The 13,607-nt window shown below is 42.4% G+C and overlaps 2 protein-coding genes across 2 annotated transcripts in view; both read left to right on the top strand.

Moving 5' to 3' along the window:
- rasgrf2a (Ras protein-specific guanine nucleotide-releasing factor 2a) overlaps nt 1–10,891 on the top strand; it is a 22,142-nt gene extending 11,251 nt beyond the window's left edge. The window contains exons 2-15 of the mRNA XM_031875225.1: nt 299–405; nt 2,787–2,934; nt 3,208–3,551; nt 3,640–3,719; nt 4,043–4,236; nt 4,907–5,016; nt 5,109–5,227; nt 6,635–6,798; nt 6,927–6,993; nt 7,309–7,445; nt 7,531–7,613; nt 8,547–8,795; nt 9,558–9,650; nt 9,747–10,891. Coding sequence (XP_031731085.1) covers nt 299–405; nt 2,787–2,934; nt 3,208–3,551; nt 3,640–3,719; nt 4,043–4,236; nt 4,907–5,016; nt 5,109–5,227; nt 6,635–6,798; nt 6,927–6,993; nt 7,309–7,445; nt 7,531–7,613; nt 8,547–8,795; nt 9,558–9,650; nt 9,747–10,251 — 2,400 coding nt within the window. The 3' untranslated portion in view covers nt 10,252–10,891. The remainder of the gene's footprint in view (nt 1–298; nt 406–2,786; nt 2,935–3,207; nt 3,552–3,639; nt 3,720–4,042; nt 4,237–4,906; nt 5,017–5,108; nt 5,228–6,634; nt 6,799–6,926; nt 6,994–7,308; nt 7,446–7,530; nt 7,614–8,546; nt 8,796–9,557; nt 9,651–9,746) is intronic.
- Nucleotides 10,892–11,492: 601 nt separating this feature from the next.
- The window catches only part of LOC116398656 (ras-specific guanine nucleotide-releasing factor 2-like), a 30,074-nt gene continuing 27,959 nt past the window's right edge, over nt 11,493–13,607 (top strand). Inside the window, exons 1-4 of the mRNA XM_031875148.1 lie at nt 11,493–11,819; nt 11,903–11,992; nt 12,334–12,440; nt 13,374–13,516. Coding sequence (XP_031731008.1) covers nt 11,762–11,819; nt 11,903–11,992; nt 12,334–12,440; nt 13,374–13,516 — 398 coding nt within the window. The 5' untranslated portion in view covers nt 11,493–11,761. The remainder of the gene's footprint in view (nt 11,820–11,902; nt 11,993–12,333; nt 12,441–13,373; nt 13,517–13,607) is intronic.

The following is a 13,607-nucleotide window of genomic DNA, read 5'->3' as shown; positions in this document are numbered from 1 at the left end:
TCACACAGACCATAAAGCAGGGGATGCTTTAGGGCGGGGCTACACAGGGATTGACAGGTCTCTTACCAGAGACGTATACGGCGTCTCTATGTCACTCCTCCTCAGTACTAATATGATCACTTCCTGTTCACTGGCTGCAAAAACCAACATGGCGATGGCGAAATCGCCGGAGTCTTCTTGTATACTGTACAGTCTGTGGTTCTGACCTCATGTCAAGACGTATTGTACAGGGAGCACCAGAGGACCAGTAGTACAGGTTTCCTGTGAATTAATGTTCCGTCTGTTTTCTCCATCACAGCACTACTTCCTGGTGATTTTTGGCCACGATGGACAGAAACCGTTGGAGCTGCGGACGGAGGAAGAGTCGGACTGCAACGAGTGGGTGGATTGCATCCAGCAGGCCAGGTATGGAGTCCTTTTACTAAAGTACTGTACTTAAGTACAAGTCTGAGGTACTTGTACTTTGCTTGATTATTATGCTACTTTATACTTCTACTGCGCTTCATTTCAGAGGAAAATGTGCTTTTAACTCCTCTGCGACAGGGACAGGTGTGGATGGAGGCGTTATGTTTTTTAGTTGTCCGTCTGTCCGTCTCTTTCTCGTGAACGAGATATCTCCAGAACACCTGAAGGGAATTTATTCAAATCTGGCACAAACGTCCACCTGGTCTTCAACATTAACTGATTTATAATTTAGTGTTTAAAGGCCACTTTGACCTCACAAAAAACATGTTTTTGGCCATAACTTGAAATGTGCACTCGGTAGATTAGAGATATTAGCCGTGGACAGACACAGAGATGCACAAACACACACCAACGACCGATTGCATAACAATGGCAATTTTACACAAATGATGAAGTGATGACATTTTGGACAGAGATGGATGTAGTTGTAGTTACTTCACTATATTCCAAAGACATCTTTAGTTACTTGTTACTTCTCAGATTAAGATTTTACATTAAAAACATGAAGACATTGTAAAAGACAATTCATTGTTAAAGATTAAATAAATGGTTCCCGTTTGGTTCTGTATCAGAACTTAGTTTCTTCTTCTCCTCTTCCATTAATCGTCTCCCGACCCCTCAGATTTATCTGGCGACCCTTTGGAGGGGCCTGACCCCTATGTTTGGAACCACTGGACTAAACCAGCTGACTGTATATAATTATATAATTTTATCTCCAGCTGGAGCAGCTGCAACATGCTGCTCTCACATTGATGCTTCAGTATTAATTATCTAATAATGTCACAGGAGACATTGTAGTCGAGTACTTCTTTACTTTAATATTTTTACTTTGAATGCAACACTTTAACTTGTAATGGAGTATTTTTAATGTAGTAGTATTGATAGTAAAGGATCTGAATACTTCCTCCACTGTAACATTTAATTAATTACATATTCAACACAAAGAATTTATGACTTTTCATGATTTAAGGTTTAAGGCTGCTTATTGTGCTGCTGATGCACATTTGGTGTGTGTGTGTGTGTGTGTGTGTGTGTGTGTGTGTGTGTGTGTGTGTGAACATGGACGTGTTCTGCTCGCAGCGGTTCACATCTAGGTCACACTGGTGCTGTGTTGCTCCTCTGGTTGCGTCACAGACTTGATCTCGCCGCTCGACCTCTATTCCTCTCCGTTCGTTGTCTGAACATTCAGCGGGAAACGTGATGCTTTTGTTTATTCGTGTTACTTTATAAACGCATATTGTCTGATAATTATTCAAGTAAACGTAGAAAATACCATGGTCTAAAAATACTCCATTACAAGTGAAAGTCCTGAATCTTAAAGCAAAATGAAAGTATCAGACGTGAAAGTACTCATTATGCAGAACAGCTCCTTTCATATTTGTATTAATATAGAATAATCTGTTTTTATCACCAACAAATACAAAGTATTATCATGTTGTAGTTTGTCAATGTGTAACCAATTTTAGAATTTGTGTACTACTGGGTAGATTAGTAGTAGTACTGCAACATGTCATATGCTGTTTATAACAGTAACTAATAACTACAAGTATGTAAGAATTGTAGTGCAGTAAAAAAGGCTTTACTTCCCTCTGAAATGTAGTGAAGTAGAAGTATAAAGTAGCAGAAAATGGAAATATTCAAGTACTTAAGTACAATTCTGACATAGCGTACTCTTAGTACTTCACTTGAGTAAATGTGCTTTGTAACATTCGCCCACTGAAAAATACACAAAACAAGTGAAAGTACTATATCAAAGGTAAAGTATCAAAGGTGAAAGTACTCATTATGCAGAACGGCTCCTTTCACACTTTTATTATTACATAATATTATATAACTCTGTTTTTGGAGCCAGTTTTAGATACTTTGTATTCTACTACGTAGATTAGTAGAATAGACGATAACATAGAAGGATATCTAGCTAGCGTAACGTTAGCTTCATGCTAGCGTTATGCTAATCAAGATTTATGAAAATATAGATATTGATTTAGGGACAATGCTGTGGCTGGATTGCTAAAAGGATCTATGAGCTGAGCAGACTAGAAATACTTCCTGTTGCCAAGTCGTATCCAAGGCCCGTCCTATTGACTGGAGCAGTGAACAGCGTTTCCGTTGCATAAGAAGCTTAGAGGATGCTAATGATTGCTCCAGGTATTAGCAAACCCTCAGCGTTACCAGGGGAAGTAAATGGCTTTTGAAAAACTTTGGATTTTTGTTGCAAAATGCATTAAAATACAAATTAAGTCTTTTTTTTTCATTGTAGCAAGTGACAATGGTATAAGCGAAATGGTGAGGTAGAAAGTACAATATTTGCTCCCTTTTAGTTACTCCGACATCATCATCGAGCGTGAGATCCTGATGCAGAAGTACATCCACCTGGTCCAGATCATGGAGACGGAGAAGATCGCAGCCAATCAGCTCCGCACTCAGCTGGAGGACCAGGACACCGAGATCGAGAGGCTCAAAGCCGAGGTATGCATGAGCGCGTTGCACATCTGCATGCGCATGCACACGTAAAGACACATGCATGCACTCAGAGATGCAGATCAAAGCATGCAAAGGCCTCTGGCATGATGGGAAAACATTTGAATTTGGAGAGTTTGTGTGTGTTAAATGAAAGCACAGCAGGGCTCCAGCGATTCCAAGACCGTTACTTCCTCATCATGCAACGAGATATTTGTTGTTTTCAAACCTCTGAGGTGGTTTCATTAATATTTGAACCTCTGTGTCGGTATGTTGTGGCAGATCGTCGTGGTGAACAAAACCAAGGAGAGGATGCTGCCTTACCAGAACAACCAAGAGGAGGAAGACCCCGACATCAAGAAGATCAAAAAGGTGCAAAGCTTCATGCGCGGCTGGCTGTGCCGGAGGAAGTGGAAGATCATCGTCCAGGACTACATCAGCTCGCCGCATGCCGAGAGCATGAGGAAGAGGAACCAGATCGTCTTCAACATGGTGGAGGCGGAGACAGAGTACGTCCACCAGCTCTCCATCCTGGTCAACTGCTTCCTGCGGCCGCTCCGCATGGCGGCCAGCTCCAAGAAGCCTCCCATCAGCCACGATGACGTCAGCACCGTGTTCCTCAACAGGTATCTCCTTTCTTATTATATTTTGGATAACAATTTTTTTTTATCTTCTAGTTTATAGTTAACAGTAAGAATGTCTCTCCCTCTCTAGCGAGACCATCATGTTCCTGCACGAGATATTCCATCAGGGTCTCCAAGCTCGGATCGCCAACTGGCCCACGCTGGTCCTGGGTGAGTCCTGCTTCAAGTGTTAAAGATGCATTCTCTCTAGTGTCCACCAGGGGGCGATGCATTCTCTCTAGTGTCCACCAGGGGGCGACTCCTCTGGTTGTATAGAAGTCTATGAGAAAATGACTCTACTTCTCTCTTGATTTATTACCTCAGTAAACATTGTAAACATGAGTTTATGGTCTCAATCTCTAGTTTCAAGTCTTCTTCAACACTATGCAATAAATGCTTATGATTTATAGCAAAACAAACTTGTGAACTGTTACTACGTGACCTTTTATCTCACGTTCAGCGTATTTGTTGTGTTTTCTTTGCTCACTCACCAGCCGACCTGTTCGACATCCTGCTTCCGATGCTGAACATCTACCAGGAGTTTGTCCGTAACCACCAGTACAGTCTGCAGGTTCTGGCCAACTGTAAGCAGAACCGAGACTTTGACAAGCTGCTGAAACAGTACGAGTCCAACGCAGCGTGTGAGGGACGAATGCTGGAGACGTTCCTCACGTATCCCATGTTCCAGGTAGTACACCCACCCAAGTACTCAGTCTACTACATCTCAGAGGTACATATTGTACTTTTTACTGTACTACATCTCAGAGGTACATGTTGTACTTTTTACTGTACTACATCTCAGAGGTACATGTTGTACTTTTTACTGTACTACATCTCAGAGGTACATATTGTACTTTTTACTGTACTACATCTCAGAGGTAACTATTGTACTTTTTTCTGTACTACATCTCAGAGGTAACTATTGTACTTTTTACTGTACTACATCTCAGAGGTACATATTGTACTTTTTACTGTACTTCATCTCAGAGGTATATATTTTACTTTTTACTGTACTTCATCGCGGAGGTAAAAATTGTACTTTTTACTCCACTACATCAGTACTTTGACTTGTAGTATTTAAGTCAATTTTCGGAAACTTTTATGAAAGTAAAGTTTTGAATACAGAACTTTTACTTGTAGTGGAGTATTTTCACAGAGTGGTTTTAGTACTTTTACTGAAGTAAAGGATTTGAATACTTCTGTAACGTCTCATTTTTAGTTACCTGCCTGTAAATTAGCCTTCTTGTTAATAAATCTTGTATTTTATATTGAGGTTTATTAACGTGCTCTGTCCCTATAAAATAAATAAACTGGTGTTTAAAAAAGTATTTCCAGACATGTGGCGTTGTGTATTTCAGATTCCTCGGTACATCATCACTCTTCACGAGCTGCTGGCTCACACACCTCATGAGCACGTGGAGCGTAAGAGTCTGGAGTTCGCCAAATCCAAACTGGAGGAGCTGTCGAAGTGAGTGTGTGAACATTTCTCAGACATGTGTTGTCATAGATGGCGATGATGATGATGATGATGATGATGATGATGATTGTTGGTGTCGTCAGGATGATGCACGATGAGGTGAGCGACACCGAGAACATCAGGAAGAATCTGGCCATAGAGAGGATGATCGTAGAGGGCTGTGACATCCTGTTGGACACCAGTCAGACCTTCGTCAGACAAGGTGAGCTTCCTCTGAAGCTGCTGCCCAATCACATTCAGACCAACTATACTTCTATGAATGCCTGCAACTCATTTCTATATCTAATATAGTTCATTATGTCAACGTTCACTTTTCTTGTGACTGACATTGGAAAAGACAAACAACTCTGTTCTCAAATTAAACACTTTAAGAGTTCCTTCAAATATTTTCCAGTTATGTTTCCAAATATTTATTCCTTCATAGTTGACACTTTTGTAAATCCACGTGAGCCACTCTTCACATTGGCATGAATTGCACTGGACATAATTTATTTAAAAAGAAGAGATGTCACCGTTAAAGCAGGTTGCTGACAAGCTACGTAAGATTTAACAGACTGTTTTTTTTAAATGGAGTCCGGCGCAGCGTTCACTCCACATGAAACGCACCAGGGCTACATAACATCCCGGAGAACAATGAGGGCAAAACAGCATCACCAACATAACATCACCTCCAGCAGACTTCACAGAGAACACCACTCCGTCTTTACCAAATGTCCTCTGGTCAGCTAAAAATACAAATTAGCACTTAGCCATTAAATGATAAATAACAGTACAAAGTCAACAAAACAACAAACAAACAACTAAAACTTAGATTCAAATAAGTAAAAAGGACAATAAGATTATATAACTAAACAATCATTGAGAGACATCTCGTATCCAGCATCAGGTATTCAATCACATCCCAATCCAAGATTAAAAAGAGACGCTATCCATTAGGTGCAATGTGAGACTTCCCATTTAATCCAAGAAGGGTTGCCACATCTTATAAAATGTTTTATTTGAGTTTTATTAAGTTATGTATAAGTTATTTTCTGTAAAGGTATAAAACTATTCATTTCAGCCACATTGAGAGAGAGAGACGTCTGATTTCCATTTTAACGCAACTCATTGTTTTAGCAACGGCCAGCGAGATATCTGTGAGCTTCATCGTGTGGCTATTTAAGGTTCAATTTAGTAAAGTTAACCAATAAACGAGTCACGCCATCAATACTGGATCGGATGTCACATGCCAAAACCTCTTTATTTCAGGGCACTGCCAAGTGGAGTGGACAACTTTTTTTTTTTTTGCCGATTGTTTAAAGAAAACGTGCTTTTCAATCCCGTCGTCAGATTTTGGGGTTCAGAGGGTAATAAGACAGAAATAAAGGGGAAGCACTGGCCGTACTGGTTTCTGATGTTACTTGCAGGTGAAGGTAGGTCTGGTTTTCTCTTGTTGCCTTTAAAACAATAGCGGCGTGTACCTCGAGAGCTGCGTGGTGTCAGTTGAGTCATGTTGGGTAATATGACACCGTCAGAGACTGGCTTTGAAAAACAGCAATTGTTTGTCAATTAACAGACATTTGGCACCGTTTTCCTCAAACCGTCCCCCCCCCCCCCCGACACTAAACAGGCTCCCTCATCCAGCTGCCGTCCAGCAGCGAGCGGGGGATGCTCAGCAAGGTCCGCCTGGGCTCCCTCTCCCTGAGGAAGGAAGGAGAGCGACAGTGTTTCCTGTTCACCAAGCACTTCCTCATCTGTACACGAACATCTGGAGGGAAGCTTCATCTGCTGAAGGTTCAGCTTCAACCTGTCCACAGATACATTTCATCCAAATGCATTCTAAAACGGGTGAAATGACTTCATAGCCAGGTAGCATTTACAAACTCATCAGATGTTGTTTTCATCTCTTTCTCCTCCAACAGCAAGGAGGCACGTTGTCTCTGATAGAGTGCACTCTCATCGAAGAACTAGAAGCCAGTGATGAGGACTGTGAGTATCTTCTGAACATAGTCATTAGGGGTGTAACGGTACACAAGAGTCACGGTTCAGTTTGTATAGAAGTCTATGAGAAAATGACTCTACTTCTCTCTTGATTTATTACCTCAGTAAACATTGTAAACATGAGTTTATGGTCTCAATCTCTAGTTTCAAGTCTTCTTCAATACAGCATGATGTTCATTTAGTACATTTTGGTCCATTTAGACTTAAACACACGTATTGTTACACCCCTGGTTTTCATGTCTCTCTGCCTAACGTCAACATTTGCTGTTAACTGAGGCGTGGATCGCCTGTTCACACTCGCAGACAACGCAGCAGGTCAAGGTTTCAACCCCCTGGAGTTCAAGATCGTGGTGGAGCCTCCGGACGGTCAGTCCTTCTCTGTCGTCCTATTGGCTCCTTCTCGCCAGGAAAAGGCTGCCTGGACCAGTGACATAAGCCAGGTGGGCCTGACTGTTTCTTAAAGCTGTTAAAGATCTCTCTAAGATTAAAGAGGACTGAAAAGTGTCACCGGATCTCTCGTTTCAGTGCATTGATAATATCCGATGTAACGGCCTGATGACCAGCGTGTTTGAGGAGAACTCCAAAGTTTCTGTGCCGCACATGATCAAGTAAGAAACCAGGATATCTGATGGTCTGAGAAAGCTTCACATCGTAGCAGTGGAGATGATGTCGGTTGATCATTTTGTCTCATCGTCATATACTGTTTATAACATATACGGCAACATCGTCAGCATACGGTTACAACACGTTAACTGGTGCAATGTGACTGAATATTGACGAAAATGTTCCTGCAAACAAACAGAAATCAGAAACTGTTTATTGATAAATATGTTTGCACGGACAAGGAATGTGACTTTGTGATTAGTGTGTATCAAAAACCACAGTGCAGTAGTGCAAAGACATCATTTAAAATAAAAAATGTGAACATTTACAATAGAATCTGAAACAAAAACAACAAATATTACAATATGTGAAAAATTGCTGTTATTAAATTGTCTGTTTAATAAGTAACATAGAATGTGTTTTTATAATGTAATAATATAAACTATATATATACTACTATGCATTATAATATAGTGCGTCGTTTATCTATTAAGCATTATGACTATTTAAAGGATACTTTTGATAGATTTGGGTATGAAAGATTTCAGCCAAACTACTCCCATTAATTATTATTTACTGTATTATTTCAGCTGTTCAGGAGCAGCAACTACTATTATACTTTAGGGATAATTCTGTTAGTATTCTATATTTTTCTTAGTGTCAATAAATCCTGTGTAAAGACCAAAACTAATAACGGTAAACATTTTTACTTACAAGTATTGTGTGAGTATCACAGCGTCTCATAGAGCTCCATTAAAGAACACATCAAAGCTCACGAGAGCACCAAATGTGGATTAATCTGCCGCTGAAAATAGTACCAAACAATCGGACTATTTCCTCCTTTTTGTTTGATTTAAGAACTACAGTGAAATATTAGTATTAAGAGACAGATTAACGCATTGTTGGTTTACTTTTTTCTTTTTTTTTGGTTCCTTGAGATCTGACGCCCGACTGCATAAAGACGACGTCGACATTTGCTTCAGCAAGACGCTCAACTCCTGCAAGGTCCCTCAGATCCGGTACGCCAGCGTGGAGCGCCTGCTGGAGCGGCTGACAGACCTGCGCTTCCTCTCCATCGACTTCCTCAACACCTTCCTGCACACGTACAGGATCTTCACCACGGCGGCCGTGGTCATCGACAAGCTGGCCGACATCTACAAGAAGCCATTTACCTCCATACCTGTCAGGTACGAGTCGAGAAGTTCTGACAGTGCTAGAATGTAACTGAGTACAAGTACACAAGTACTGTACTTGAGTACACATTTCAGGTGCTTCTAATTTACTTTAGTTTAGACACTTTATACTTCAATTCTACCAAATCTGACAGCTTTAGTTTACAAATTAAGATTTTTACACACAATGATAAGTAATAATGTTATTATTACGTTATGTTATCTCCTTCAAACTACTGGATTTATTCAAGTTTATCACTAAAACTACATTTTACAGATGACATGTGAACACATCACGATAACATTATAATGTACCTTCAGCCAGTACTCATGTTCACTGAGCAGAGCCTGAAGGCATCATCATGTACCTGAAGTGAACCTCCGTTGGTTAGCCGTTAGCGGTGCTGCTAACGTTACTAGCTCTCCTCTGATTGGTTGTTTCCAATGAAACATGATCAGAGACTGGAAACACATGTTCACTGAGTCAGTACAACTTTATTTACACTCTGATGGTTAACGGTAAACTGTGATTAATCCACGTTTCACATGCGTGCTGAACCTCGAGGGGGGGTCCACATACACCACTACTGTTAATATCTATTAGTTAAATGTTTTATCACCTGTAGTGTCTCATCTTAATGTGTTTTCAAGTGTTCTTCCCTCTCGTCTCATGAAACATTCACTCCATCTTTCCATCTCCACGTGTTCTTCCTTTCTTCATCCATCACCCTGCCTTCCTCCTCCTCCTCCTCCTCCTCCTCACTGTCACTGTCCCAGGGTCGAGCAACATTCATGTGATCGTCTGTCCATCATGTCCCTCTGTCCTGACTACAGTCTGAAGATCACACAGCTTGCTCTGGATCAGTCCAAGTAAATACAAAAGTAAAGAGTTAGAGTTCAGTCAGCTGATCAGAGATATATCTACACATCAACTCTTCCTCTTCTTCTTCTTCTTCTTCCTCTCAGGTCTCTGGAGCTCTTCTTCGCCACCAACCAGGGCTCGTGGGGGACGGACCCCCTGAACAACAAATCCCCGAGGTTGGGCCGCAAGTTTTCCTCCCCTCCGCCTCTCACCATCCCCTCCCGCACCTCCTCCCCCGTCCACTGCCGCAAGCTCTCGCTCAGTTCCCCCATCGGTGGGAAAGCCGGAGCCCTGGACCTCTGCACCAGCCCCACCTACTCTGCAGCCAGCTCCCCCACCTCCTGCCACAGCCCCTCCATCCCCTCTCCTTCACCCACCTCCACCAGGCCTCCCTGCTCTGGCTTTTCCCCGCCGCCCACCGTCTCCACCAAGGCCCCCTTGGACCTCAGCCGCGGTCCCGGCTCCCCGGAGCTGAGCCCAGCTGCCGGGGAGGACGTCAGCGGGGAGCTGCCTCGCATCGACGCCTTCTGTGGGAAGCTGAGGCGCAGCATCCGCAGGGGTGTGTACAGCCGGAGCACAAAAGCAAATGATTTTATAAAACAGGAGTAAACCAGTCAGGTAGCTCTCGCTCCATCAAGTCCTGCATGATTTATTTTATTTGCTAATATCACACTTGAATCCGACATGTCGCTGACCCGCACTCGAGGGAACGAGAGACATAAATGGGTCACCGTTACCCGACGGAGGCGTAGTCGTGCCGTCGGATCGCCATCTGGCTCCAGCCGACAGCTTGTTCACTATAAAAACAGCGGCGGAGCGTCAGGTCACAAAGTCTCTGAAGAGAGAACGAGGAGACAAATGAAAACAAGCTCTTTTGTGGGAAAAGACTTATTGAAGCGGTGAAATAGAGAGCGCTCCAATAACAACACACAATAACAAATGCACATGAACAGTCACGCTCTCTCAAAGGTTATATTGCAGATTATTTTTATCCAGATGAAGTATTTTTAGTCTATCTTTTGTAACAAACACACCTGGTGTTTTTATATTTTACAGGCAGCGGTTTATGGCAGATTTAGTGACGTTGATTATCAAAATGAATTGAATCTAAATGAACGAGCACCTGAACAGTTTCTCCAGAGAAGAGAGTTTGATGGATCCAGTGGTGAAATATAACCAAGTATATTTACTGAAGTACTGTACTTAAAGGTACTGTGAGGAACTTTTATCTGGTCCTGAACCAGTCTCAGTTTAGTCCTGATCCTCTATCAGACCTCCATCAGTAAAGACACCATCAGAGAGAAGGTGGTCTGTTTCTATAGAGTTATTCTTGATGCTCGTCATCGGAGCCACCGGGTCGGATTCTGGTGAAACCAGATGAACTCATGCAGGTTCACCAGAACCTCCTTCAGCTCAAACTCCAGCAGAGACTGGTCCACTGTGGACGGACCCAGATCCTCCTGCAGAGAACGGTCCACCGTGGACAGACCCAGATCCTCCAGCAGAGACCGGTCCACCGTACAGCCTTGGACCTGCAGTTGGAGCTCCGGAGGGAGGAGGAGAGCTCAGCTCCCGGCAGCAGCAGCAGCAGCGTCGTCTCCTCCTCCTCCTCCTCCTCCTCCTCCTCCAGGAGCAGAGCTTCTCCTCTCTGGGAGTCAACACCAACACCACGCTGCTGGAGGACCAGGACGTATTGCTGGACCCGCTGGAGGGAAGGGAGGCACGGGAGAACCAGAACCAGGACTGAGAGGGGCAGACTGTCAGACCCTGCTGCAGTAACATGAGAGGTTTTCTAAATGGAGTCTGGTGCTCAGAGACACTACCACTTTAGTCCACAGGGACCAACAGAACCAACACATAATGAAAGTTCCTTGTAGTGACTCCATGCAGGACTAGTGGAGTATTTTCACAGTGGGTGTATTAGTACGTTTACTTCATTTAATGAGCTGAATACTTCCAGCAAACCTCACAGAAAGAAGTAAAAGAATAAGAAGACAGAAATCTTCTTGCATCACGTTGCAGATGTTTGACGTCTCTTTTCTTTCTAATAGCTGTCCTGGAGACAGTTTCTCTGGACAAGTTCTTCCCTGAATCACCAGCCAGCAGCGAGCCGGGCGACATGTCTCCCTGCCGCTCACCGTCAACGCCGAGGCATCTCCGCTACAGACAGTCGGGAGGTACGACATGCTACAAACACTAGTACAAGTACACTTATGGATATTTTTATATACATATTTGTAATGTCTCTGGTTCCTCGCAGTCTCACCGGGGGAGAACCCTCGCTGCACGATGTCGCCGGCTTCAGCGTTTGCCATCGCCACCGCTGCCGCCGGGCACAGCAGCTCCCAGGGTGAGTACGGCAAGTCAAGAAGGTCAAAAGACTCACGACGTAAGGGAGGGAACTGATGGTGGAGAGGACAAGTACTCAAATACTTTACTACAATTTAATGCTACTTTATACTTCTGCTCCACTACATCCCAGAGGTACCTATTGTACTTTTTACTGTACTACACCTCAGAGGTAGATATTGTACTTATACTTATACTTTACGTTAATTAAATCATAAATGCAGGACTTTTACTTGTAACAGAGTATTTCTACACTTATGCTATTGTTGTGCAAACGTACTTGCCAGTAAACCGTTTCTGATTTAACATTGTTGTCTTAATCTTAAATTATTTTTCTTTCAGGTTTTACTAATTCTGACAAAGTCTGTGACAAAGAGTTCATCATCCGGAGAGCTGCGACCAACCGAGTCCTCAACGTGCTGCGGCACTGGGTCTCCAAGCACTCACAGGTGAGTCGCACACCTCTTCAAATCATGTTAGACCTGATCAGCTGGATCACTTCCAGAGGAACCTCTTGAGTCCACCTGAAGGACACTGTTGTCTCTCTCTGGGTCTTTTTCTCCCACCAGGAAGCATGAGGAAAGGTCAGCCTCCTCCCCCTTGGGGGGGGGGGGGGGGGGGGACTATTGTTTTCTTTTAATATTGTATAAGATGCTATTTTGGTACCTGGATGTTTGTGGCCTGAAACGTGACCGTTTATTGTTTTATTATTTGGTCCTGTTGATTTGTGACGGATATCAGATTCTGGAGGAAACAAACAACCACAAATATCAAGTTAGTTTGATGATAAAATCATTGATTTAGTCTTTTAAGGTAAATAAAAAACATTATTTAAAATCAGGAAGAGCTTTATCGCCCTGCAAGTAAAATACAGGTATGTCATTTTTGCCTATAAAAGCAATAAATTATTTTTTGCTAGTTTTTCCCTCCAATTATTTTTTGCAAGTTTATGAAACGTGTTAGAAATGTACTTATTTTGTGTAATAATAATTTTCTATAGTATTTTCAATACATTGTTACCTTTTATTAAATGTGCGAGCCCAGTTTTTGGCAAAAGGGATGTTTTTTTAATTTTTTTTAAGTTCATTTTGTGATTGTAATGTTTGTGCTGAAGTGAAAATACACCTGATGTAAATGTCCTCTAGAGGGCGCCCTTCTCATGTCTACAGACACCGACATCCCTTCCAGACAATTTGATGTAAAACAATTTAAGAAATACTCATATACAATACTGCATAGTTCTGATGAAGGAAGTATTTTTTAATTTCATGCAACTTGTCTTTAAATAATCCTATTATGGATTTGAATAGGACTAAAGCTGATGTCTCTTTGTGCAGACTCATTTGAGCTGTAACTGAACTGTGAACGTGTTCGTCCATCAGGACTTTGACATGAACAGTGAGCTGAAGATGGGGGTGATCTGTCTGTTGGAAGAGGTGCTACGAGATCCAGACCTGCTGCCCCAAGAGAGGAAAGCAACGTCCAACATACTAAGGTACACAGTCAGGAGAGGGAGACGGAAAAAGTACAGTAAAAAATACAATAGTTACCTCTGAGATGTAGTAGAGTAAAAAGTACAAGATGTACCTCTGAGATGTAGTACAGAAAAAAGTACA

Source organism: Anarrhichthys ocellatus, unplaced genomic scaffold (genome assembly GCF_004355925.1).
Source record: "Anarrhichthys ocellatus isolate YVR2014 unplaced genomic scaffold, GSC_Weel_1.0 scaffold87, whole genome shotgun sequence".
Classification (NCBI taxonomy): domain Eukaryota; kingdom Metazoa; phylum Chordata; class Actinopteri; order Perciformes; family Anarhichadidae; genus Anarrhichthys; species Anarrhichthys ocellatus.
The sequence above is the reverse complement of the archived record's forward strand: the minus strand, read 5'-3'. Positions and strand labels throughout refer to the sequence as shown.